The sequence below is a fragment of the Azolla caroliniana genome, unplaced genomic scaffold, assembly GCF_043228905.1.
Source record: "Azolla caroliniana isolate FFs.n. ecotype wild unplaced genomic scaffold, voAzoCaro1.0.p SCAF_13, whole genome shotgun sequence".
Classification (NCBI taxonomy): Eukaryota; Viridiplantae; Streptophyta; class Polypodiopsida; order Salviniales; family Salviniaceae; genus Azolla; species Azolla caroliniana.
In genome coordinates, this window is record NW_028230448.1 from 618,663 (window position 1) to 646,321 (window position 27,659).

General features: G+C 45.7%; 1 protein-coding gene across 1 annotated transcript; it reads right to left on the reverse strand.

Moving 5' to 3' along the window:
- Nucleotides 1–426: 426 nt before the first annotated feature.
- On the reverse strand, nucleotides 427–2,872 carry LOC147855907 (BTB/POZ domain-containing protein At4g08455-like). The gene is made up of 2 exons (XM_087329900.1): nucleotides 2,140–2,872; nucleotides 427–1,290 (listed from the first exon to the last, which is right to left on the reverse strand). The coding sequence occupies exons 1-2, from the start codon at nucleotides 2,839–2,841 to the stop codon at nucleotides 835–837; spliced, it is 1,158 nt and encodes a 385-aa protein (XP_087186026.1). The 5' UTR covers nucleotides 2,842–2,872; the 3' UTR covers nucleotides 427–834.
- Between the last annotated feature and the right edge of the window lie 24,787 nt (nucleotides 2,873–27,659).

Here is a 27,659-nt window from a genome sequence, read left to right on the forward strand (position 1 = left end):
GCAACATCTTTCTCACAATAATCTCCTTCGCCTTCACATCCTGGGAATATTAATCTTGACATCGATGTCTATGTACTTCCTACCTATTCAACATAGAAAATGAAAACTAGTGCAAGCTAAAAAGAACACATATTATTGGTGAGTATGCGAAACAATCACTAAAAATATACCACATATTCCAATGTTTCTTCTATGACTAAACCTCAACTGCAACGAATTAAACAAAGTTACAACCAAGCAAAGTATGCAATGCAAAGAAACTTCCAATTTGTTCGAAGTCATACCTAGTCAATTAAAGGCCCATATGTAGTATTGGAGATATGGCAGAGCTGAGGTCAAGCACACCAATGGCTTATTCTAAAGTGGTAAGTTAAGAAAATACAGATATCTGTCACAAACCTGAATGGAGGAGGATCACAGCATACATTTTCAAAACCTATGTAAAATGATGCGTATTTATAAGTTCTTTGCTGATTTACATTTCAGTAGGCAATTGGTCAAACAATTGTATGGGCTACCAAATATGCTGCTTTCAGGCTCTTTTGATTTTACGAAGTCTTAATGTGAGCTGATTTCTTCATTATTCTCATACAGGAAATTGAAAACCCAGTTCAGTTATACTTTTAGATATGGCTGGATTCTCTACTACTCCCATATAAGGAAAATTCCAAAACCAGCTTTCAGTTAGAAAAGATTTCCATACGAATGCTAGTGGCATTGATTATTCTTCACTCAAAATGATTTACAATCCACAGCTTTTAAGAATGCAAATCACTCTATCGACAGATTTTAAGAATAATTTCATGAGCATCAGAATCTATTTCAACCACTTGATTACTGAATTGAGCCTTTTCCTGTTTGCTTTCTTAAGTAAGCCTCATATATCTCTACCACAAGTTTTGGATCTCTGTTTACTAAATCTTTGTATTCACTCTTCGAAGAAAGCTCCTTGATATTTTCCATGATAGTGCTTAATGCAGCTTCTTTTAGTGTCTTCGCACTATGCAAGCTCGCATACTCAAAATTGAACAGAGCATTTCCACTATTTACCTTAGAAATCATGTATCGTTCACACATCGACTTTAGCTGGTTTACATGATACTTCTCGGCGAGTGCCAATAGATCAAATGCAGAGTCATCCAATGACTCCGGATAAATTTCAGCTGTGTATAGATAATGTATGAAAAGCTTCAACACTTCATAAGAGAAATCTGTGATCTTGATGGTGTTTGTCCGACTTTCTTCCATTTTACTCTCAAGCATAGCTCTAAACACAGACGATCTACTTATCTGAATCAGAGAAAAAGGAACATATCAGAACAAGGCACCAATTTAACTAAAGCCTAAAGATATACTTGCACGAGGAATAAATATCCACAAGTTAACTAAAGCCTAAAGATACACTAAAATGTACCGCAATAATTTCAGAGAGTTTACAAGATGAGCAAACCACATTATCAGAATTCATTGACGCCATTGAAGGAATGTAGTATACATATACATATACATATTTACATACATATTACATAAATATCAGAACCTTGCCAGTTTCTGGTAAAACCATCAAAAGTCATATCAGAATTCATTGAAGCCATTGAAGGAATGTAGTATACATATACATATACATAATTACATACATATTACATATTTGCATACATATCAGAACCTTTGCCAGTTTCTGGTAAAACCATCAAAACTCATATCAGAATTCATTGAAGCCATTGAAGGAATGTAGTATACATATACATATACATATTTGCATACATATCAGAACCTTTGCCAGTTTCTGGTAAAACCATCAAAACTCATATCAGAATTCATTGAAGCCATTGAAGGAATGTAGTATACATATACATATACATATTTACATACATATCAGAACCTTTGCCAGTTTCTGGTAAAACCATCAAAACTCATATCAGAATTCATTGACGCCATTGAAGGAATGTAGTATACATATACATATACATATTTACATACATATTACATACATATCAGAACCTTGCCAGTTACTGGTAAAACCATCAAAACTCATATCAGAATTCATTGAAGCCATTGAAGGAATGTAGTATACATATACATATACATATCGGAACCTTGCCAGTTTCTAGCAGAGAGTGAAACCATCAAAACTCTTACCAGAACGGCCCGATGAGCTCTGATTTTTGATCCTTCTGAGCATTCCAGCACAATATCAGCACATCCTTCATCCATGGCTTCAGGAGACCATGTCTTCAGGAAGGCGATTTGGGCCCGAAGCTCATCGATCTCTTTCTTAAGGGCTTCTTTTGTTTCCGATGCTTCATCATAACACTCTCTACATGTCCCTGCCCCTCTCCTACTGTAGACTTCTTTGCAAGAAAGGCAAGTCATGGATCTGCTGCCACTCCCACTACCCCTATACTGATGTGAATATAGAACAAGGTGGTGATCGTCTCGTGGGTAATCTAGACCTCTCTGATAAACTTCCTCGATTTCTTCTTCTCCTTCTTCCTCGCCGTCTTCCTCTTCCTCTTCCTCTTCCTCTCGTTCTCTACCTTCGATCGACGATGCAGAGGTAACAGAGCCTTCTTCAAGCCCTTCTTCTTCTTCTTCTTCTTCTTCTTCTTCTTCGTCTTCTTCTTCCTCCTCTTCGAGACCTTCTTCTTCTTCTTCTTCTTGGTTATGGTGGTGATAATTCATCTCGCTGGCTATGGCGATGGCTGGATGAAGGCATTCGGGCACCCACTCTGCGAATCGGTCGAGAGGGGAAGCAAAGGAAGCAAAGGAGGAGGAGGAGGAGGAAGAAGAAGAAGAAGAAGAAGAAGAAGAAGAGTAAGGGTAGAGGGCATAGCTGAGCATTGGCACTCTGCCTGCCTGTCTCTCTGTCTGTGTCTGTCTGTGTTAGAGAGAGAGAGAGAGAGAGAGAGAGAGAGAGAGAGAAGAGACTGTGGGGACAGAAATACAGAAGAGAAGAAGACAAGAGAGACAACATCAAACATTTGTGTGTGTGTGTGTGTGTGGAGAGAGAGAGAGAGATAGAGAGAGAGAGAAGAGAGAGAGAAGAGAGAGAAGAGAGAGAAGAGAGAGAGAGAGAAGAGAGAGAGAAGAGAGAAGAGAGAGAGAGAGAGGAGCCAATGGAGACCAGGAGGTCATGGGTTCAACCCCCTACATTCCACAAGTGGCAACTAGTGAATTAAAAGAGATATATGTATATATGAAGTATGTAATAGAGAGGTGAGGTAACTGGGTTTCGAACCCAAGATATAGTGCTTGTAGTGTAACAACTTACTACTAGGATAAGGTACTTACGAAAAGAAGAAGAAGAGAGAGGAGTCAAGCATAAGGAAGAGAATCAACCAACTCTCTCTCTCTCTCTCTCTCTCTCTCTAAACGCATACAATCCAATAACATTACAGTATCGAGTAAAATCGGTATAACTCTCACCCACTAGTTTCTAATCTAAGCTTAGAGCTTAGAGTAATCTAATTTGTCTGGCCTATGAACTGTTTGGTTCCTCCTCCCTCCTTATGTGTTCGTCACTTCTTGATTATATAGCTTTTCCTTGACTCGGCACTTTCCCAACTACTCCCTCCTTGATCTTCGGCTTCTACCTTCGGTTGTTTGTAATCGACTTCTTTTGGTCCTTTCACGTTCGTTCCCGCGTCTTTTCCACTCTTGCCATACTTGTTCCCTTCACTCTTTGTCCCTTCACCACAACAGGAAACCGGAAGATAGAGAATTAGAAGGAAGCCTGCAGAGCTCGGTCCGGCAACACTTCGTTCTCCCCATATTGTGGATACCTTCTTAGTCTTCTCTCCCTCCTTTTATAGTTCAAGGCTGTTAAGACAACTGCTTTCTGTCCTTCATCCTCTCCTCGATTTTCTCCCATCATATCTTCTCATTCCTCTCTTTTTGTGGGACATTAAATTACCCATCAAAATCACACTCTCTAGTACTTATTAGTCTTATGTTATTTACACACTTTGTACATAAAGACAAATTTCGTGTGCATTTGCGCACACCCTTGTTCACGTGCATCTGGCTCCATTTTCTTCCTCTGGCCGGAATCCTTCACGACATCCACCCCCACCAAACCGCACATCCTCCGGCATGTGCCAAGTAGTGAAGTGGTGGGGATTCCATGTCAGTCTTCACTCGTCCTCTTCTGAACCGTCACAAATCTAGTCTTCATCCGGCTCCTCATTCTCGTTTGCGCTACCGACCTCTTCCTTTGGATCCGGTTTGAATTCGTGTCGCTTCTTGATGGCCTTTATTTGATTTCCCATAGAAGATATTGCTATTCTCATCCCATCGAGCTCCACAGGGTGGTATGTCGCATTGTCGTTGGCGCTTGCCACTACATACAGCCCGAACCACCATTGCGCGAACTTCCGGGTCAACCGGTGCTGGTTGTGGAGGTTGTTGTCGTAAACCAGCACCCAGTCACCTTCGTCGATCTTCTTTGGCCAGAGTCGGTGCAGCCGATTGAACCATTGTTTTTTCCTTCCCCGCGCCACGTGTAGCTTTTCCTGTCCGAACATCTGTCCGAACATGAGTTCGGATGACATGTATCCGGTCACCAAACTATGTGTAGTTTGGTCAACCCGTAGCGCATAAGGTAGGAACCTTGGCTAGTTCTTATCTCATCCGTGGCATGCTCGTACAATGGCCTTCACAATCAACCCATGCCCGTGTTCCACCTTTCTGTTCGCCTCCGGATTGTATGCCGTCGTGAGGGAAAGCTTGAGCCCTAGTCGGTCGAATAGCTCCACCGCTTCTTGCGCGTCTAACTCCCCTCAATCGGCTACTATCTTCCCTACGCACCCGTACCAACAAATCACATCTTCGAGCAGGAATCAACATACGGTTGCAGTTGTCTTGTTTGTCAACGCTCGGCCCTCCACCTGGTTCGTCAGGTCTTCTCGCGCAAGCACAAGGTACCGCATTTGCCTTACCCCCATCGACATTGTCACTAAATCGACCATCCACTTGAAGTGAATGGTTGGCGGGTAGGTTGGGTGCAACTTGTCTCAGTGCTGGATCGTTGAATGCATCTAGTAGCTCTCACACGTTGACACAAAGTGATGCACATATCCGTACATCCCCGGCTACCAGTACTTCTCTTTTAGCCTTTCAAATGTTGCCCACGTGCCCAATGTCTGAACCAGGAGCTTTCGTGGAATTCCGACACGAGCATCGACTATTCCTCCTCCGTCACCACCTAGAGTGGTGTGCTGGTCCGCTTATTCGAATGTCGCCGAATCTTCCCGTCTCATAGGAAGAACCGGTAAGCCTTCTTCCGAATCCGAGCCGCTTCCTCTTTTGTCTATGTCGCATCCGACGCCATCGTGCTCAGGAACCACCATGCCGAATTCTTCGTCCTCCGATACCATGTCGTCCTCATTGTTGTACCATGCTCTCAATAACATGTTGGCCATGGCTTTGTCTTTTCCGAAGTTGTGTTTTATCTCCGGATTCAGGGACTTGATGTATGTATCCTCCTAAGCATCGCTAGGTTGGGAGTTGTGCATCTGGAAATAATACCAAGAATCGGTATCCCGATTAGTTCCAGTCGACACAAGTCCGAGCAGAATCGAATGGATGATCAATCAAGAGAACGACACAGGCACACGGTTCCCCATCCAGTTCGATGGGTGTCGTTGAACAAGATTGCCTCCGCGGTGCCATTGATCTCTTCGTCGGGGCCCAATTCTCCGCATGCCTTCAAATATCCTTCGGCATGATTCTCCACACGCCTTCAAACGTCCTTCAACAAGTTTCTTTTCCTGGCTACCGATGCTAGCTATGGTACAACCTCCATTAACAGAGGGCCAACATTTCCTACTTAATGTACAAGTGTGGGGGTTTTTCCAGTAGTCTGGACTATCGCGGCCCACACCTTGATAGCCCTCTTGAAAAATCCTCTCAATCGTCATTGCCGAGAGTGTCGTGATTTTGCTCGTGGTTGGGCCGAACCATCAAGAATTGGACGAAGTGTCGGTCGTCCTAGTTCTTTACCCTCACGTAGGCTAAACCATTGTCTAGCACTTTGGTCTCCGTTCGAGCCGCCGTAATGTAAGGTTCACCCAAGATGACCGGATACGAGGAGGATTCCTACACAAAGAAGTGTTGGTTGATCTCGATGTCACTGACCTTCACTTGGACATTCGGGCACGCTCCCTGTAGCTCCTCTATGGCTCGGGTCGCCGCACATATCTTCCACCTGCCCTTCTTGTAAAAATCCATGGACATCAGATTTATTTCAGACATGTGGTCGATCAACGCCACGACTGGCTCCTACACATCACCGATCCGGACCGACGTCTTCGTCATAGCTCTTGCCCAATGCGGCTTCATGTAGTGACTATTCGGAAATTCTTCTTCCATTGCCACCTCTTCGATGTGGGCTGCCTTTACCTCGGCCGGCTTCTCAGGCTCCGGCTCCACCAAGAGTCGCTTCCTCTTCACAAGGTCAACGATGCCGTCGTGGAACTCCTTCTTCGCTATTCCCAACACTTTGCTCAACTGTCAAGGATCCAATGTCCTAGACAATGTCTTCACACTTCCCAACACTTTGGTCGGCCGAACGTAGGCTTTCAGATCCAATGCCCTTCTCTCCGCCTACCCGGATCCCTATCGACACCGAGTTGTGAATGGCCTCAATGTTTTGGGCCGCGGCTTCCTCCATTATCCGCTTCATCCCCCCTCAGTCGGTGTTCAGTTTGAGGGGTTTCTGGGTCTCACAAGTGTGCATCCGGCCGTTCCACAGGTACATGACGTTGTTTCTAAATACGTCAACAAAGTCGACGCAGTCTCTCCGCATGTGGTTGATGCCATCACACCACATGCATCTCTGGTCGATCGGAGGGCGCCGATCGCGTGATTGAGCGCTGCCTTCGCTCTGGGCTTGAGCGATATGAAGGTCGCGCACCCTCTTTGTTAGCTCCTCCAAAGCGACTCCCCGGATGGCCCCTTTACTATGTCGGCCGGAGCTGCGCCTGACTCGTCTCTTCCGTCCGCGTGGGAATCAGTTCCCCCGGCTTCTTCACGGCAGTCGGGCTGGCCGACGTCGCGCCCTCGTTGTTCTATTCCTGCTGTTTATCGAAACGGTTGCAAACGCCCTTTACCACGGTCCAGTTGGTCATGAGTCCATCATTCATATCCAATAGGAGACCCACATTTGCACGATCAAGCGGGTCGACCGACTTGATGAATAACAAGACCTTGCTCGTATCACGCACGGTCCGGTCCAACGCCAAAAGGCATGCGAATCACTTCTCAAATTCCTAAAGAAGCACCGATGTGTTTCGTCCCTTTTCAGGGAGCTCGATCCACTCCATAAATTCCCTCTCAGACAACTGAAGCGATTCGTTGAAGCCATACCTTTTGAGGAGCCACTCCTCGAGCTCCAACCAATTCCGCCAGTTGGCTTGTATTTCGAGCACCTCTGCATGGATGCTCGGTGTGACAACTCAGGGAAATCCGGATAGCCGCATGTCCTCTGGGATGTCCCGCATCAACATCTCGTCCTTATAGGCCTCCAAGTAGCTTGAGACATCCATTCCGTTGAATCGGCCCATCGTGCCGACCATCGTTTCTATGGCCTTGTTGAGGCCACCTACGCTCTCCCGCACATTCAATATATAGTCGATGCTCACCGCCACCGCATTTGCAAGTTCGTTTCCTCTCATCTTGGACTCCTCTCTCGTCCCCTTTCATGTTGGGTTGACCAAAGATGTCGTGGATATCCGCGTGTATGTGTTGAAACAAGGCGGGACCATCGGAGCCGGTAAGGGAAGAAGAAATGTTGGGATCCGTGTCCGGGTAACTCTAACCGGAAAGCTATTCCGGAGTTGGTAGAAAGAGGATTATCCGGATCTGTTTCTGGGTAACTTTGCTGAAGCACGATCCAAACACGTAACCGATTCAGACTAGTCTCCGAACGCGGAATGGTGAGCACACAGGCTCGACACGCGTTATCGGTTCCGGAGCTGTGCCAGATAGTGAACAATGAGCTCACAGGCTCACACACTTGGGTACGCACATGCAAGTGAGTAGGAGCGGTGATAAGAAAACGACAGAGACAGAGAACCATGAAACAACAAAATAGTCTATTAATCTATACCAAGAGAATTACAACCGGTCTCGGCTGGCAACGGAGCTTCGAGCTCCCCTCACTCACACACGCAGACACAAGTGAGCCTCTGTTCGAGAGCACACAGGCTACCAACTCGAAACAGAGGGCCTCACAACACCACAATAGGAAGCCAGAAAACATAGAATAAGATGGAAGCCTGCAGAGCTGGGTTTGGCAGCTCTTCGTTCTAACTTCTCCCCAGATCGTGGATACCTTCTGAGTCTTCTCTCCCTCCTTTTATAGTTCAAGGTGGCCTCTCTTTTTGTGGGAGATTAAAGTACATCAAAATCACACTCTCTAGTACTTATTAGTACTATGTTATTTACACACTTTGTACATAAAGGCAAATTTTGTGTGCATTTGTGCACACCTCCGTTCATGTGCATCTGGCTCCGTTTTCTTCCTCTGGCCGGAATCCTTCACGACACCGTGGAACAGTGCCTTGCACGTCGAACCCCGAAAATTGGCATAAATCGAAAAACTCGAAAATATTGTATACTTGAAAATATCGAAAAATGCTATTGACATACATTATGTTGACATAAAAGGCGGACTCCTTCCACTTTGTAACCGTAGTGTGAACACATCCTCTAGTTAGGGCATGAGTATATAAGCTCAACCCTAACATTGTAACGATAATATTCTTGAATCTTTGAGTGTAGAGTTACAGAGTGAGAGCGAAATAAGAACTTCCATTAGAGCTCCAAACGTGTCTACATTTTTGTCTCTTCCTCTATCATACTTTCTGTGTTGTTTGTTGAGATAATACCACCGGTCCTCATACACGCATGTTCGCATACTTGTCAACAAGTGGTATCAGAGCAACTTGTTGTTCAGCAGCAACAAAACAGCAGAAAAAGCTGAAAGAAAATACCAGGTCAGTAAAATCTCACTTTCAAAAGAGAACATGGCTTCAACATCTGGTACAGGGTTGAAATCAGAAAGTTCAACCGCAAACATTTTGTTCTATGGAAGGAGATGATGCAGGATTTACTTATCATCCAACGTCGAATCAAGGCAATACGGCACAGGAACAAGACAACTTCAATGACAACAGAAGAATGATGTTCACTGGACGAAATTGCCAGGTTGACCATTCATATGCATCTGGCTAAAAACCTCTATTTTAGCATGGCAAAAGAGACGACATTGTTCTCATCGTGGGAGAAGATGCAGGTTGTATATACAAAAAGAAATCATCCTCATCAAAGTTAATACTGATTCGACAAGGGATCAACTTCAAAGAAGAAGTTAAAGCCCTTGCCCTCCTCTCGAGCTTTCCGGCGAGTTGGGAGGTTTTCTACACGACATTCGCAAACAACTGTCCAAATCTCAATTTGGACGAGACAATCAGACAAGTCCTCAATGAGGATATTCGGCGAAAATCAATGGGACTGACCATTGACAAGTCGGCAGAAGCCAAACACTCGAATGAGTTGATCGACCAATCCAGCGAATTGAGAGAACATCTCGATAGAACCGGTCGGAACACTAGTCGGCCGGGTAAGAGTGGAGACCGACAACGGTCAAAGTTGGGAAATAGCCGAGCAAGTGATTTTGCATGCATTGCAGAAAAGCTGGCCACAATATTTCCAATTGCTCGTTGATCAAGAGCAAAGAGAGTGGCCGGCGATCCAAGCGGAACCAAGGATGATCCAACTCGAACCGTCTCTAGTTGGCAACCAAATAAAAGTTGCCGACACCCGATAAGGAGAAATTCTCTCTCTAGAGAACTCAATGATTGGAGAAGTCCTATACAATGCACAAAATGCACAAGCGTGGCTACTGGACTCTAGTGCCACATTCCATGTGACCCCAAACATCAAATGGTTTTCGAAATATTCAGCCGAAGCTAGTGGCATAGTTCGACTAGGAAATGGGCAAGAGTGCAGAATTGCAGGAATTGGTGAAGTACTAATCCGATTGTCAAATGACAATATGATCACCTTGGACCAAGTTCGGCATGTACCTGCACATGTTAGTCGGAGATGGGTATAGAATGACTCTAAGTGAGTCGACATGGATGATCAACCGAGGAAATCTAAAGATTGGAAACAAACACAAGTACAATAACTTTTATCCAATAATGACGATCAATCCAGAAGGGGCTGTGAATGTAGCTAAATCATCCGACCCAAACCTATGGCATGGCCGACTCGACCAGCTAATGGTGATCGGCTACATCCCTAAACTCCTAACGAAGATGGATTTTTGCGAGCATTGTCGCTAGGGCAAACATACTCGAAGTCCGCACTCGCTCCACTACAAGACAATACGGCAACCCCTAGAGCTCGTGCACACAGACATATGTGGGTTGATGCCCGAGCAATCACTAGGAGGCTCCTAGTACTTCATCACATTTGTAGATGACTATACACAGAATGTTTGGGGCTACTCGATTAGGTCAAAAGACGAAGCGCTCAAGGTCTTCACTTGATGGATAGATGAAGGGGAGAACCGATTAGGATACCGAGTGAAGATGCTCCAATTTGACAAAGGAGGTGAGTATACCTCCTGAGCCTTCAAACAATACCTGTCCAACAAAGGGATCCGGCACCAAAAGATTGTTCCATACACACCCATGCAGAATGGAGTAGTTGAACGTATAAACCGAACGATTTAGGAGAGGGTGACGACAGTGCTCCAGCAAGCCGGACTAAAGCTGGAGTTCTAGGCCGAAGCATCGCAGACGGAAGTATATCTAATCAATCTATTGTCGTGGAAAGCAATAAGGCTTGAAGTGCCACAAGCACTATGGTGAGGCAAACAATCAACCTACAATAGACTCTATATATTTGAATGCGAAGCCTACGCATTCATCCCCAGGGAGAAAAGAACCAAGTTGGCGCCCCATGCAAGAAAGTGCATATTTCTCGGTTATGGAACTGATGGGGAATTCAACTATCAACTATGGAACCCAGAGAAACGGAAACTGATCTGGAGCAGTGACATAGTCTTCAATGAAGACTCTATTCTCTTAGAGCAGAAGCAACAAAAAATAGTTGGTAAAAAGGTATCCTTCGAAGTTGACAAAGATGTCGTAGAAGGACCGACCCACCGGGCCAAATCAGAGATTTGACAAACAACCGAACTCGACCAAGGTGACAATAGACTTGCCGACTCCGAATCGGCAAGAGGTTCACTAGTTGAAATGGATTCGACTAAGGTATTGACAAGATCAATATTGGCCAACCAAGGCAAAGACAAATAAGTTAGAATCGAGAAAGGTAAAGCCGACAAGGTGAGAGTCGAAAATGACAGAGTCGATTCAACCGACACACCCACAAAGGCTAAGGGGAAAAGCTGAGCCAAGTCAACTAAGTCCCCCACCTATAAAATCAATCAATCCGAAATAGGGGAAGATGACGTAACATCGCCGAAATCCTATGATAGGGGCAAGTTATCCAACTGGACTCCTGACATAAGTGGTTCAACAAATTCCAATTGACCGATCGAAGGATCCGAACCGATCAATTCGGCACCTAGGAGATCAGGACGAGTTTGACGGCCGATTGAGTTTAACCAACAACGCCTAAACTACGTCAAGTACATCAATGCAGGCGATCCAAGCACATATGAAGAAGCTATAGCCGCACCATATGCCGATACATGGTTACAAGCCACAAGATCCGAGATGGACTCGATCCATCAAAACATTACATGGGAGGTAGTTGAACGACGAGCTGGAAGGAAGTCGTTGCCCTGCAAATGGGCATTCATATACAAATATGTATCCGATTTGGAGAAGCCCAAATAAAAAGCTCGGCTCATGGCGAAGGAATTCAAACAAGAACATGTGGTCGACTACGACAAAATATTCTCGCTAGTAGTCAAGATGATCACCCTACAGCTCCTCCTCGGGGTCGTGGCATTTGAAGACCTAGAGCTTGAGTAGCTAGACGTCAAGACGACTTTCCTACGTGGAGACTTGGAAGAAGACATCATTATGTCTCAACTGGTAGGCTTCACGATGACAAGGGAGGAAGGTCACCTCGTATGTTGATTGAAGAAAAGCCTTTATGGCTTAAAACAAGCGCTGAGGATGTGGTACCAGAAGTTCAACTTCTACATCTGACAGCTCCACTACAACCAGTTTGACTCCGACCCATGTCTATATACTCGGAAACTAACCGATGAGTTCAAGATCTATCTGATCCTTTACGTTGACGATATGTTGATTGCAGGGAGAAATCATCGAAATCGAAAAACTAAAGTGGAGTCTTCACAACAAGTTTGCGATGAAGGAACTCAGAGAAGCCCGACACATACTGGGCATGAGGATAGAGCGAAATCGGATAGCAAAGACTCTCTGACACTCCCAGTCCGACTATATTCATAAGGTGCTAAAGTGCTTCAACATGGAGAATACAAATCCAACATTAACTCTACTACTGACATCGATGTGACTATCGAACAGAGACTCTCCTTCGATGGATGAGGAGTGAGAGCTCAATAGGAAGATACGCTACGCATCGGCCGTAGGAAGTATCATGTACGCGATGGTGGAGACCCGACCCAACCTTTCATATGTTGTAGGGGTCGTCAACCGGTACATGTCAAACCCAAGATGGAAGCATTTGGAGACTGTCAAGCACATCTTCAGGTACCTAAGAGAGACTGAAGATGCACAACCGACTTTCGGATCTGCAAATCCGACCGAAGTCGAAGGCTACATTGACTGCGACTATGTCGAAAATACAGAAAATAGGAAGTCGACATCAGGATACATGTTCACCTATGCCGACGGTGCCATATCATGGAGGTCAAAGCTGCAAGAGTGCACGGCCATGTCGACCACAGAGGCTGCAAAGGAAGCCATCTAGTTGCATCGATTGACTGCCGACTTCTCGGCTACGAGCTGAATTGATCGACCAACGTTGACCATCTATTGCGACTCACAGAACGCAATACACCTCATCAATAATCTTGTGTATCATGTGAAGACAAAGCATGTTGAGGTGCAATATCATCACATCTGGGAGCTAGTAACAAAGAAGAAGCTCGAAGTCTAGAAGATTGACATCGAGGTGAACATCGCCGATTTCCTAACAAATCCACTCCTAGAACAACGCTTCGGAGCACTAAGGACAAGGATGGGACTATGACAAGTGACTGAGCCGAAGAGCGTCAAGCATGGAGTAGAAGGTAAGTTGATCATCAACCCAAGGCCGAGAGTAAGAATTGGACATGAGTCGATATAGACAAATGAGCTGACTTGAATACAAAACGTTTCAAACAAGTCGATCTGACCGATTAAGACAAAACGATCCAAATGACTAGCTGAATCAGGCTATATACCGATTCTACCTTTGCTTGAGTATATAAGCTGAACCCTAACATTGTAACGATAATCTTCTTGAATCTCTAAGTGTAGAGTTACAGAGAGAGAGAGCGAAATAAGAACTTCAATTAGAGCTCCAAACTGTGTCTACGTTTCTGTCTTTTCATCTATCATACTTTCTGTGCTGTTTGCTAAGCATAATACCACCGATCGTCATACATGCTTCCGTATATCTGTTCGCATACTTGTCAACACATTAGTCTTCTTCCAAAATTGGAAAAATGTTGTCAGCTTGTGCTGACTCCTCTGGTTTGTCGATGAGTTTAGCGGAGAGATTGGCCCTGTAATCTAGAGGCACGACTTGCTCTTCCCTTATTTCATTCTCCGGAATGGTCTGGTGGGTTAGTGTGTATGGTGCCGCTTCTTGTTCCTCCTGCTGGTGAACCAAATCCTCGGGCTCCTATGCTTGTGCTTGGCGCACCGGATCCTCACTTTGCAATTCTTTTGGTTCTTGTGTTGCGCTTTCGAGCAAGACTTCCTCGATTCCTTGTGTAGAGGTCGTTGCAACCTTCGTAGCCTAGAGGTGCTCGCATTCATACCCATCCATTTCGATGGCGAGTAGGAGTTGATCGTGTTAGGAAACGGGTCCCTCCGGATGGGAAGTGGTGAGAACCGGATGACGAGTACCCGACAACGGAAGACCCGGTGAGAACCGGATGTGGAGTACCCAGCTATGGAAGACCTGGTGACAACCGGATGACGAGTACCGGGCAAGAGCCGGATGGTGAAGGCTCAGTGAGAAGTGCTCACCGGATGAAGGGACATATTTGTAAATATGTTTTCTGAGAGTCCATCGGGGCTATATTTGTAAATAACCGAAAAGTCATATTAGTATAAATATGACTTAGGGCAAACTTAGTGGTAATATTGTAGTTGTCATTCTTGTTGGTGCAAGATTTGAGTGCGTGACTGTGTAATGAGAGAGAGAGAGAGAGAGAGAGAGGAAGAGGTCGTTGCCTCTGTTGTAACCGCCGCCTGTGGCGAAGATAGCAAGCTCGAGGTTGTTGCCTCGGTGCTTTACTATTGTACATTGTGATATAGTGATAGTTTGCAGTCTGTGGGCTGCCGTAGTTTTTCCCTAGTTTGGGTTTTCCACGTAAACATACTGTGTACTCTTCTCTTCACTGTGTCGTGCGTACCTTACCCGTTTTCTATGTTTGATCCTAGACTCGGTTGTGGCCGAGCGTTGTGCTTACGGAGCGTGTATTCCTGTCAAAGTGGTATTAGAGTGAAACGACATAGAAAAATGGACGATTCGTTGGGAGGCATGTTCAAGCTCACCGACTCCAACTATTTGGTGTGGAAGTCGAAGATGAGGGACATGCTCGTGGTTAAAGATCTTTGGTTGCCGGTTCAGTTCGGGGACAAGAGACCGGACAAAATCGACGCCACGATATGAGAGGTGATGCACATGAAGACAATGGCTTACATACGGTGCTTCATCGACACGAGTCTATACAACAACTTGAATGAAGAGAGCAAGGCTCATGAGCTCTAGGAGAAGATCGACATTATGTTTCAAAACAAAAATGTTGTTAATCAGGTTTCGGTATTTCGGAAGCTAGTAAGACTCCGGTACCAAGATGGCTCCAGCATGGCGGAGCACATGAATGCCTTCCAGGGGTTGATCCACCAGGCAACATCATTGGAAGTACCTCTCACCGATGAGGTACTAGCACTACTCTTGCTCGGTTCCCTCCCAGATAGCTGGGAGACGTTGGTTGTCACTCTGGGCAACGCCGGGCCGGAAGGGAAACAGTTATCCCTGGCAAGAGTGAAGTCGAGCTTGCCAGATGAGGAGGCGCGTCGGAAAGATAAGGATATGAGCTCCGACTCCAAAGAGCTCCTTACTGAATCGGAACGTGGAAGACAAAGGAACCGTAGTCCCTAGAACCAGGAGAAGTCGGGGACACGGTCAAAGTCAAAGGGGAGGCCTACTTGCTTCTATTGCGGCAAGCCGGGACTCTTCCAGAAGAACTGTCGGCACTTTCGAAAAGACAAGGAAACCGACGATACCGATTCGAAGCGAACACCGGACTAAAACGGTAAAGACCGGAGGGGGCCAGACCGGTAGGGAACGACGGCAATCGCGGCAAGTGAAGAAGAGTTGATGCTCATCACCGAGGAGAGTGAGCTAAACCTTGCCGGCGACGAGATGACCTGGGTGGTCGACTCCGGAGCGTCGTTCCACCTTACCCCGGACCGGAAATGCTTCTCATCCTACTCAGCCGGTGATCACGGTTGTGTCCGGATGGGGAATGAAGGTACATGCCGAATTGTCGGCATAGGACCGAAAAAGAAAGCGGGGATCATCTTCACCGCCCACACAGGCGGCATGCTCGATTGGGGGTCCATCATCGGGGAAGGTGTCCGAGCTGGTCTTTTGGCCTTACAAGTAGGCAAGAAGTTAATCCCTGCCTTAGCACACTACCTATTTATGCTCTACCCACCCCATTCCATGACCGCCCCCGATGAAACCCGACCCTGCCCACTCAGACCAAGCAACAAGCGGCTTCACTGTTTGCCCAGGTGGAATGATAGGACGTCGTTCCTGCACATACTCCGACATCCCCACGGCCGACACATGCAACCAGGCCACAGGAGCCAATCGAAGACTTCACCATCCTGGGGCGCGACAAGCCGAAACCATCAATCTCGGTGGTGCAGCTCTGGTCGGCCCTGCAAAGCCCTCGACAAGAACTCCGGGAGGAGACCAGGAAACTCTCTAAAGAAGGCAAGACACAACCTTGTGGCGATCGACCGAAATGGCCGAGGGAGGATTCCTTGGTGACATCGAAGGCGTCCACACAACTGAGCCTAGCTGAGAAGCGCCACCGCTTACAAAGAGACACAACGGGGAAAGGGAAAGGGGCGACTCCTCAGCAGAAGCCCTACAGATGATCGTCGCACCTACCAAAACGGTAGTCGTTATCTCTGACAAGCCTCTGTCCTTGAAAGGGAATTTAGAAAAAGGTCAGGCCTCTTGAATCTCGGAAGATGATGTGCTGACAATTCCTGATCTACTAGTCAAAGCTTTCGAGTTAGGTGGCATTTTGCGGCACGACACATCTTATGAACTCATAGGCAGCAGTCGCAGCATGCCTGGTCGAAGAACATGCAAACAAGGAGATGGTGCAGAGGGCTATCATAGGAGAGCTCGAATCGGATGAAGATGCGGTTCTATAGAAAATCGGCCGAAAACAACAAAATAGGAGTAGCCACCTCGTCATCGAGTTGCCTGAGTTAGACACAGCCCTTATAAAAGCCTACCAAGAATTGGTTAAAAGGACCCACACTGCCAAAGATATGGCTTCAAGTAGCAAAAAAACGAAAACAAGCAAAGCAAGCGACAGAGCTATGGAAGGCTTCGGAAAGTTGCCGAGCTCGAACGAAAGCTTCGGGAAATTGGAAGCTTAGGGCAAGACGACCCTCCCACCTCCCAACACTAGTAGTCCACACCGGTTAGTCCACCTATCTACTAGGTCAAGGTAACTCACACCTCGGCCACCGCCACCGAACACAACACACCCCTACCTCCCGACATAATAGTGGCACCGCCACTAAACTATGAAGAAGAATTGGCAGCACAGAAGGCAATTACCGAGAAGGCCAAAGAATGATACCAGATAGCCAAGGAGGAAATCGACCGCATCTTCGAGCAAGCACGGAAGCGAGAAGATGACTTACAACAATAGCTCGATGCAAGTACGATCGAATATACGCAAACCCTCCAAGATATGGAAGCAAAAGCCGCGGTAGCTCTTCAGGCTGCCAATGATGAGTCGACTACCAAGCTCCACGATATGGAAGCACAGGGCGTGCCCGCTCTTCGGGCCGCCAACGATTATCGACTGCCAAAATACATGAGATAGAGGAAGGGTACCAACAGGCATACGCTATACAAAACGACCAACTCCTAACTCTCTGAAACGAGCACACTAAACTGTAGCGACACTTAGGGTTATAGCACCAAACCTTTCGCAAGATGGAGAGCGAAAAGAATGCCTTGGAAGATTCCATCCACGAACTTTAGACCACATCACAACAAGACCTAGAAAAGTATAGGCAGGAGATGGAAGAGGTGAAAGACCAGATTATCCGGAAATATGAGCAAAATATGGAGTTGTTCTAGACACAAGTCGAAGGAATAATCACCTCATTCCAAGTCGCAAAAGCCAAGCTTGAACTTGGTGCCGTGACCGCCAAAGAGGAAATTAACAATCTTCGTGTCAAATACTTGATGGGCGAAGAACGAGCCAGGACTTTAATAGCGAAACACATGGTAAGCGGTTGAACAAGAAGCTCAAAATGCATTGGCTCGAGGATGGAACAAATGGACGGCACAAGCGGCAGAATTACAAATCTTCTGAGCAGATGCAGAGAATCGGAAAAAGGAGGGCCACGGATTCTTTAAAATGGGTGAGAGTAGCATTCAAGTGCTCAAGAGGACCTCACCGAGGAGTTCCACGCCCTAGCACAAACACATACCACGGAGATTGAGACCCTCTTGGAGGGATTCACCAACGATCTGACAGGAATACACGCTCCATAAGCACAACGCTCGGCCACAACCGAGTCTAGGATCAAACATAGAAAACGGGTAAGGTACGCACGACACAGTGAAGAGAAGAGTACACAATATGTTTACGTGGAAAACCCAAACTAGAGAAAACATCGAGATCAACCCACAGACTGCAAACTATCACTATATCACAATGTACAATAGTAAAGCACCGAGGCAACAACCTCGAGCTTGCTATCTTCGCCACAGGCGGCGGTTACAATAGAGGCAACGACCTCTTCCTCTCTCTCTCTCTCTCTCTGTACACAATCACGCACTCAAATCTTGCACCAACAAGAATGACAACTACAATATTACCACTAAGTTTGCCCTAAGTCATATTTATACTAATATGACTTTTCAGCTATTTACAAATAGAGCCCCGATGGACTCTCAGAAAACATATTTACGAATATGTCCCTTCATCCGATGAGCACTTCTCACCGGGCCTTCACCATCCGGCTCTTGTCGAGTACTCGTCATCCGGTTCTCATCACTTCCCATCCAGAGGGACTTGTTTCCTAACAAACTCCCCCTTCACTCCGGCATGGGATGTCTTACTAGTGCGATCCGCTTTCGACATGCATCCAGCTTGTCAGGTATCAGTATTTTGGTCAGCATATCTGACCCGTTCTCGACCGTGTGGATCTTCGTCAGCGCGAACTCTCGATCTTCTAATCGCTCCCGGATCTAGTGATACCTACGCTGGATGTGCTTTGTCCTGGAATGGTACGCTGCGTTCTTAGCAAGGTGGATGACAGTTTGACTATCGCAATAAAGCCGATATTCATCTTGCCTCATACCGAGCTCTCCGATGAAGTCCTTCATCCATAATATTTCCTTGTCCACTTCCACAACCGCCATGTACTCCGCCTCCGTGGTTGACAACGCAACCGTCTTTTGCAGCCTCGACTGCCATGAAACAACTCCCCCTACATATGTCATTACATACCCGGATGTAGACCGGTTGGTATCCACATCAGCCGACATGTCCGAATCGGTAAAACCGTCAAGTTGAGGTTTACCGGAGCCGAATCGGAGACACATATTCGAAGTGCCCTTCAGGTACCGAAGTATCCATTTGACCGCGTTCTAGTGCTCCTTGCCGGGATTGCTCATAAACCGGCTCACCACTCCGACCGAGTATCCAATGTCCAGCCGAGTACACACCATTGCGTACATTAAGCTCCCGACGGCAGAGGCATATGGAACCTTCATCATATCAGCCTTCTCTGCTTTCGTCTTCGGGCTTTGCTTACCGGATAGTCTTCAGTTTGCCGGGAGTGTCGATCCGACCGGTTTTGCTTCTAACATGTTGAACCGCTGAAGCACCTTTGTCACGTATTTCTCTTGTGACAACCACAATTGCTTCTTTGACCGGTCCCGAATGATGTGCATCCCCAGTATCTGTCTTGCCGGGCCCAAGTCTTTCATTGCGAAGGTTCGATTGAGAGCCTTCTTCAGCATCCGTATTTTGGCTTGGTCCCGTTCGACGATCAACATGTCGTCCACGTACAGAAGGAGTATCAGGAAGTCGCCTCCTTCGAACTTCTTCACAAACACTCAGTGATCAGCCTGCGTCTTGTGGTACCCTTGATCGGTCATGAAGGAGTCGAACTTCCGGTACCATTGTCGGGGAGCCTGCTTCAGTCCGTACAGGCTCTTCTTCAACCAGCAAACCAGGTGCTCCTTCCCTTTCTCCACGAATCCTTCCGGTTGCTGCATGTAGATCTCCTCTTCGAGGTCACCGTGAAGGAATGTCGTCTTCACGTCCAATTGCTCTACCTCGAGGTCCATGCTTGCCGCTATACTCAGCACCGTCCAGATGGAGGTCATCTTTACTACCGGGGCAAATATCTCGTTGAAGTCCACGCCCTTCTTCTGTTGGAACCCCTTCACCACGATCCTGGCTTTGTATCTCGGGGGGTTGCCGGCATCTCCCGGTTTCAACTTGTACACCCACTTGTTTCGGAGTGCCCGCTTTCCTTTCGGCAACTCCACCAATTCGTACGTATGGTTCTCATGCAGGGAATCCATCTCATCATGCATGGCACTTAACCATTTGCAGTTGTGGGTGTCATCCTTCGCTTCTTCGAAGCTTTCCGGCTCTCCCTCATTGGTCAGCAGCACATGCTCTGCATCCGCAAATCTCCGGGGGGGCCTTCTCTCTCTGTGAGGATATCTCCGTCTTTGGCCTTCGGCAACCGACTCCACTAATTGTTCTTCATCCGAATCCGATTTGGGGTCTTGGCCGGTTCCGATTTCAGCTTCCTCTACTTCTTCTTTTGCCGGTTCGGTATTCTCACCGTAACCGGCTGGTTCCTCGAGTGTCAACCGGCTCTTAACCGGGTGTGTCCGAATCTCATCGGAGTTCATTATCTTCTTCTCCGACTCCCAGTCGGCAAGAGTCTTGTCCTCCATGAAGATAATATCTCGACTCCGGAAAGCCTTCTTGTCAACTGGATCCCACACTCGGTAGCTGAACTCATCATCGCCGTATCCGAGGAATATGCATGGCCGGGTCTTTGGATCCAACTTTCCTCTCCGGTCCTTAGCAACATGCACGTACACGAGACACCCGAACACCTTCAGATGACGGTAGGACACTTCCTTACCGGTCCACACTTTCTGCAGTGTGTCTCCATCCAAGGGCACTGAGGGTGATCTGTTTATCACATACGTCGTCGTCGACAGTGCCTCAACCCAAAATGTCTTGGGTAATTTTGCATGCGCCAGCATACTCCAGACCCTCTCCATTATGGTCCGGTTCATCCTCTCGGCCAGCCCATTTAGTTCCGGCGTCTTCGGCACGGTAAATTCGAGCCAGATTCCCTTCGAGTGACAGTACTCCTCGAACTGCCCCCAGTATTCACCTCCGTTATCTGCTCGAACCGCCTTCAGCTTCCGGCCGGTTTCTCTTTCCACTCTCGCATGGAGCTCTTTGAAGACGGATAACACCTGATCCTTCGTCTTCAACGGTGTGGCCCACAGCTTCCGGCTGTGGTCATCTATGAACGTCATGAAGTACTGCGATCCGGCATGTGACTTCGTGTCGACTTGACATACAACAGTATGCACCAACTCCAGTGGTGCATTACGTCTCATTGGTGGCCTCGATCGGAAGAAGGTCCAGTTTTGTTTACCGGCCAGACAATCAGTGCACTTCTCCAAGTGCACGTTCTTCACTGGAATGAGGTTGTCGTCTACAAGCCTCTTCATCCCCTTCTCGCTCATGTGACATGGCCTCTTGTGCCACAGCTCACCGGCAGTGTCGGAAGCCATGTTCACTTCTTCTGGGCATAACCGGGAATTCATCAGGTACAGTGTGTTTACCTTCTGGGTCCGAGCCACAATCAGGCTCCCTTTACTGAACTTCATAACACCGTTCCAGATGCTACCCATGTAGCCTTCATCATCTAACCGACCAGTTGATATCAGGTTCAGACGAACCTCCGAAACGTGTCGGACATCCTTCAGTAGCAGCTTGCATCTAGTTGGTGTTGTCAACCACACATCATAGCTATTGGCGTGCACGTAGGCGATTTCCAGGAGAAATTTGGCTATTGGTCGCCGAAGAACTCGTTCGGTCCTCCTTGTGTGCAATAGGCTTCTGCCGAAACCCAGTATTCCCCGAAATGGGCTTTGAGGACGTGTTGAGGTGGGACCTCGATCTCATGATGGCCACCCTGTTTCAAACCCAACACCGACTGAATCTGGTCATCTGTGATGGTCGTGCCTACTCAACCAGGTGTGGCGCTCCATGGAGACCTTGAGTGGCATGTGTGGCCTAGTTCATTGAGAGTAAGAGTGAGAGCTTCTATACAGAGAACAAGAGAGCGAAGAGCTTGGAGAGAAAGCTTGAGGGTTGTGTGCTTCTGTGCCTAAGGGAATTCTTTGTGTGTGGTGCCTTGGTTTTTGTATATGCTTTGTTTCCTGAGTTGTGGCCTTGTGCCCTAGATTCAAAATCTCTCCTGCCATTATTAGGTTTTAAGGCGACGCGTCGGAAACAATTTGTACTTTCTTTTCTCGTTCTACATTATGTGCTTAAATAACACTTGGTGGCCCCGTGAGCCTCCGTGTCACCTACCTCAGACTGGCCGTGGTCGTGCTGCTTGTCGGAAAATTTGTTGGGTGGGGAGTTTCTTTTGTTTGGACTCGGTTTTGGGGAGTTGTTCCGAAATTTGCATGCGTATGCTCGGAACCTGAAATTCGATTGGCATTACAACTTCTAAACCAAATGCCAACCGAAAAGGGGTGGACTTGATGCTGGTCTTTAACATAGTGCGGTAAGCCCAAAGCACGTTGTGCAGTTTGTCATCCCAGTCAGTTTGATTTACGTTCACGATTTTCTTGAGGATGATCTACAACGTTTTGTTTGTCGATTCAACAAGACCATCCACTTGCGGATAGTATGGCGTGCTCTTTTTATGTACCACCGTGTAATGAGTTGTGAGCTCTCGAATGATTTTTTTGATGAAGTGACCTCTCTGGTCGCTCACTAACTCGATAGGGTAGCTGAATCTGCACCAGAGGTATTCATAAACAAATTTTTCCATGGAGGCCGCCGTGTTGTCCCCAAGTGCCTTTGCTTCGACCCACTTGGTATAATAATCAGCCATGACAATAATGTATTGATTGCCGGTTCAAGCCATGGCTGGCTTGAATGGGCCGATGAAATACACCCCCCACTTCTAGAATGGCTCGAGTGGAAGGATAAGCCGGTGGGGCATTCGAGCTCGCTAGGTAGGTTGGCCCATGCATTGGCAAAGATAGCATTGTTGGCAGAATTCGTGAGCATCCTTCTGTGTCGTTGGCCATCATAAGCCACTTTGCTAAACCTTTCGGGTCGTCGCATCACCTGCGTCGTGGCCTCCCGCGATTCCGTAATGGGCCTCTCAGAGGATGGCGTCTTTTTCGAAATTCTGAACCATTTGGCGGCATATTCGATGTGTGCCTTTGTGGTATAATGTGTCGGTTACAAGGCAGAAGTTCCGACTTCGGACATCCAAACGCTTCTTTGCGTCAAGGGACAAGTATTCGGGTGTAAGACCAATGCTTACGAAGTATATCATTTCGTCTATCCACCCATCTTCGAACTCTAGATTGGGCAGTGTTGTACTTGTGTCAGTAAGCTACGTCAATTGCAGAGGATGCTTTTGAACCCTCATGCTTTGATACCATGTCAATTTTAAATGCGGAAGCTTATGAACCGACTATAAGTTAGTTATCCGAAAGTTGAACACAACAATTCGTTAACACAGAACACAGAGTACAAGAGAGAGAGAGAGAGAGAGAGAGTAGACAACAAAAAATTCTATTACAAATGAAATGCTTAGTACATTACACAGTTCTTAAGTGCACTTTATATATACATGCCCATCTGTCATGGATGTTATGAAGTACTGAGATGTACTTCAGTGCTCTTAAAATAGCATCTGACATTGACTACTTACATTGAACCTACTTAATAAAATAGGTTTACTTTGACATGTGTGATGTTCCGAATCGGCTTCCACAACCGCTCCGACATCCGGTCTGTTATCCAGCTTCTTTTGTCGATCCGGCATCCGGTCCGGAACCTAGTCCGGAGCTTAGGTTTATCAACCTTATTGGGCCTTGCCAATCGGATCGATTCTGATCTGGCCTACCTGCTTGTCCATCTGGTCCGGCCCATGTTGAGCTTGCTCACATAATGGTCTATATTTCCATTATTTTTTGCATTTAATCCAAGTTTACACTAATCATGTTCAAGCAAGGAGCGTGTCAAAATTTTCATCAAGAAATTTTGAGCTCAGGAGATGAAGTTATGTGAATTTTTGAGAAATCTATGGAAAATGAATCACTAATTCGCCTCACCAAGAACTTCTCATGTTAATACAAACGTTTTGTCACAAAGATCACGACGGATTTTTGAGATGTAAAATCTAACCTATGAGCACAAAGTAGCGTCTTATTGTAAAACTTTCAAGCGATGGAATCAAACCCGTTACGCTGGCCGAAGCACGTATTGCCACTTAATAACGCCCAAAGATAGATCAAAATTATAAAAACTTATATAGTTTTAATTAATTACCTTTTGTGCCCCTCTATTTTTTCAAATTACCTTTCCTGCCCCTTCCTCACAAGGGCACGAATAAAATTATATAAAAAAAATTCTAACTTTTATTTTATTATCTTTTGTGCTTCCCCATGGACCCATATTCATAAAGAATAAAATAATAATAATAAGTAAAAATGGAAAAAAGGGAACCTTTGACTAACCAAGTGTTTCACTCAAACGTTAAACATTTTGAGTCGAAGGATCCCTAATTTGCCTCACCGCCGCCTATACTAGCCTCCACCAACCATCAATCGTCGTTGCCGAAGAAAAATAAATGAATTGAAAAAAAATAACAATAATAATAGTAGTAGTAATAAAATAATATATAAATACAAAATAGAAGTATAGAATAATAATAATAATAATAGAAAGTTATACACTAAAAATAGTAAAATTAGGTAAATAAATTTTAAAAAAGAATAAAGATTATAATAATAAAAGTAATAAATAGAATAGAATAACATAACATAATAATAATAAATATTACAATACCTAACCAATTCATTGAAAATTACTTAATTGTCCCAAACTCAACATACTTACAAGTGCACACGTAGACCTTCAAACAAACCTGGACACAAACTTCACATATATCCAAACAAGTGTGTGCACTTTGACAAACTCGGGCATGGGAAGGATTTTTAACCTATCCTCACCGGTTCAATTTCCCAAGCACACGTGTAACTTCGCAACAACGTATATACTCAGAGTCAGGGATCCATAGCGTGTTACTGTAAAACTTTCAAGTGACGGAATCAAACCTGTTACCCCGACCGAAGCACGTATTGCCACCTAACAATGCCCAAAGATAGATCAAAATTATAAAACCTTATATACTTTTAATTAATTACCTTTTGTGCCCCTTTAGTTTTTCAAATTATCTTTCCTGCCCCTTCCTCACAAGGGCACAATATAATTATATAAAAATTTATCTAACTTTTATTTTATTATCTTTTGTGCTCCCCCATTGGCCCATATTCATAAAGAATAAAATAATAATAATAAGTAAAAATGAAAAAAAGGGAGCCTCTGACTCTAGTCAAAGGCCCCCTTTTAACCAAGTGTTTCACTCAGACGTTGAACATTTTAAGTCGAAGGATCCCTAATTTACCTCACCATCGACTATGCCAGCCTCCACTAACCATCGGTCCTCGTTGCTGAAGAAAAATAAATAAATTGAAAAAAATATAACAATAATAATAGTAGTAGTAATAAAATAATATATAAATACAAAATAGAAATATAGAATAATACTAATAATAATAATAGAAAGTTAGTTCTACTCACATCTTTGGCCAAGCCTTGGTCGTTCTTCCTATTGAGGCGTCGTCATTTTGGTTGGGGGCTTTCCTATTCCCCCTATGGCCGTTGGTCGCTTTGTTGACGGATCGTGCCTTCGTTGCGGGTGTTAGCCACCTGTTGTTGTGAGTTCGTCGATCGGCTAACCTGATCCGCCTATTCTGGTTGTCGGACCATGTGTGCCTCAACTGGTTTTTTCAGTGGGACTAAGGGCTCGGTTTGTAGAGGCCTTTTGTTGTCTTTGTCTTGGCATTGCATTGTTCGGAGGCCTCTAAGCCAAATCTTTCGTCCGAACGGTGGCAGATGTGTTGTTGATGGCCTAGGCAACGTTGGTGTTGGGAGTGCTGATGCCGGAGGAAACAATATTGTTAAATACTGTGTGACTATTGGCAGGAGCTTTTTCCCGGCTTGTAAGGCAAGGATTCCTGCCCGTAAGGCCGCTCCCATGACAAACACCCAATTGATTGGGCTACCTTGATATGTCGCTATGATCATGCCAGCCTTATGCTTCTGCATCTCGTAAGATTTGGGATGAACACAGGCGATCTCCAATAGGAACTTGGTGACGTCCCAGAAGAAAATGTCAGGAGCCATCTCCGTCCTATACGCATTGGCAGTGGTGGAATATTTCCCATGTTAATAATTAGGTAATTAACTAGGATTAATTAATGACTAATTATATGAGTAGTTAAGCAACGGAAGGTTATATGATATGTGTGTGTATGTGTGTGAAAGGAAGATACAGTTATGAACAATTAATACAAAATGGGCCATGATTAACTAGAGTGTATATTAAAAAGCATAAGCAAATACAAAAATACCCACAATGAGGTATATATACATCTTATGTGCAAAGGTGCACATGTGTGAGTAGAATATAGGTACAAAGATGTAAGTCCTATATTAAATGAACATGGGAGTGGAGGATCTACAATGTATCCCACTCAAGTACAAAATCCTATTTAAGGCTTTAAGGTCAACACACTAACTAGATTCTATCTAGGTAACTACTAAGTTACGTATGTTGACTAACTAACGACATCTAGTTGAGCTTGATATCTCAATACGCCCCTTCAAGCTCAAGTGTGAGGCGACTGACGTCCACTTTGGCTTCCGTCCGGCCTTCGGCTTTGTTCGGCCTCTCCGAGGCAGTCTCGGTTCCTCCCCCTCAAGCCGATGAAGAAGGCTTGTAGTGTGGAATGGTGGAAAGCCAACAACTTTCACCCATTGTGGGTCACGAGCCACTTCTATAGAGCTCTCAGGCTCTTGTTCGGCCACTACCTTCATTGCGAAGGCATAATGATGGGCCATATACTTGGTGTAGCTGAGCCGAGTGACGAGGTTGTTTTCTCTAGATGAGCATCGAAGTCTTTCACTCATCAATGTGAGCGCCTTCTTTACTCTAGGTGTTCGCATGATGGGTACACCAAAGTCACTGTCTAGTGAGGGAGCCGACACATCAGAATCATTGTCGTCGGGGTGGTCGACTTCATAGTCGAGCGTCTTACCTTTGCCTTTGTCCGATCTAACCCCTAGTTGAGACGTGCTTGGAAGGCTTGAAAGCTGTAAAAGAATACGATTGCGGAAGCTAAGAGAAACTGCCTCGTCCAAATAGCAAAAGAATACAGACATAGGTTTAATGGAAACCTTACACGGGAGAGACAGAGTTAGAGTAGAACACAGAAAACGTGTATATTCCAAAACATTAAAAACTCTCTCTATACATACAATGTGCTCAACAACACTATTTACACAAGTCCTTGAAGAACTGACCAAAGCACTGGCAGGTACTTCAATGCTCGTACTGAGTCCCTAACATTAACTACAAGAACATTAACTACCTAGTAATCTAGAAGCCTAGGCCTCTAACGGCAGACTGGTTCACACATGAGTCCGGCTCTCCGATCCCCAATCCGGCTCTAAGTTCTAGATGCTATCCGGACACCGATCCGGCTCTAGCTTAGCTGATCTGGATCCAATTGAGCTTGTTTGCTCAACAATGGCTCGTGTGGTCCACTTAGCTCAGTAGAGCTTGGACGGTCCTTTAGTTAAGGACTTGGCCGAATATCGTCCTCCGAGTTGATGTTCAACTCTTCCTCTACCGGGAACCCTAAACCCAAATTGGGCTTATACCAAGATGTCGATTCGTCGAAGACTACATCTTGACTCACCCGAACCGCTCGGGTCGAGGGGTTAAAGCACTTGTATGCCTTTTTCTCGGAAGAGTATCCTACGAGGA

Excerpts from the sequence above, each read along its gene's own strand:
- LOC147855907 (XM_087329900.1), bottom strand. The coding sequence starts at position 2,841 with ATGCTCAGCTATGCCCTCTACCCTTACTCTTCTTCTTCTTCTTCTTCT. Across the intron at positions 1,291-2,139 it reads GAGCTCATCGGGCCGTTCTG|ATAAGTAGATCGTCTGTGTT; the intron begins GTAAGAGTTTTG and ends TCTCTGATTCAG.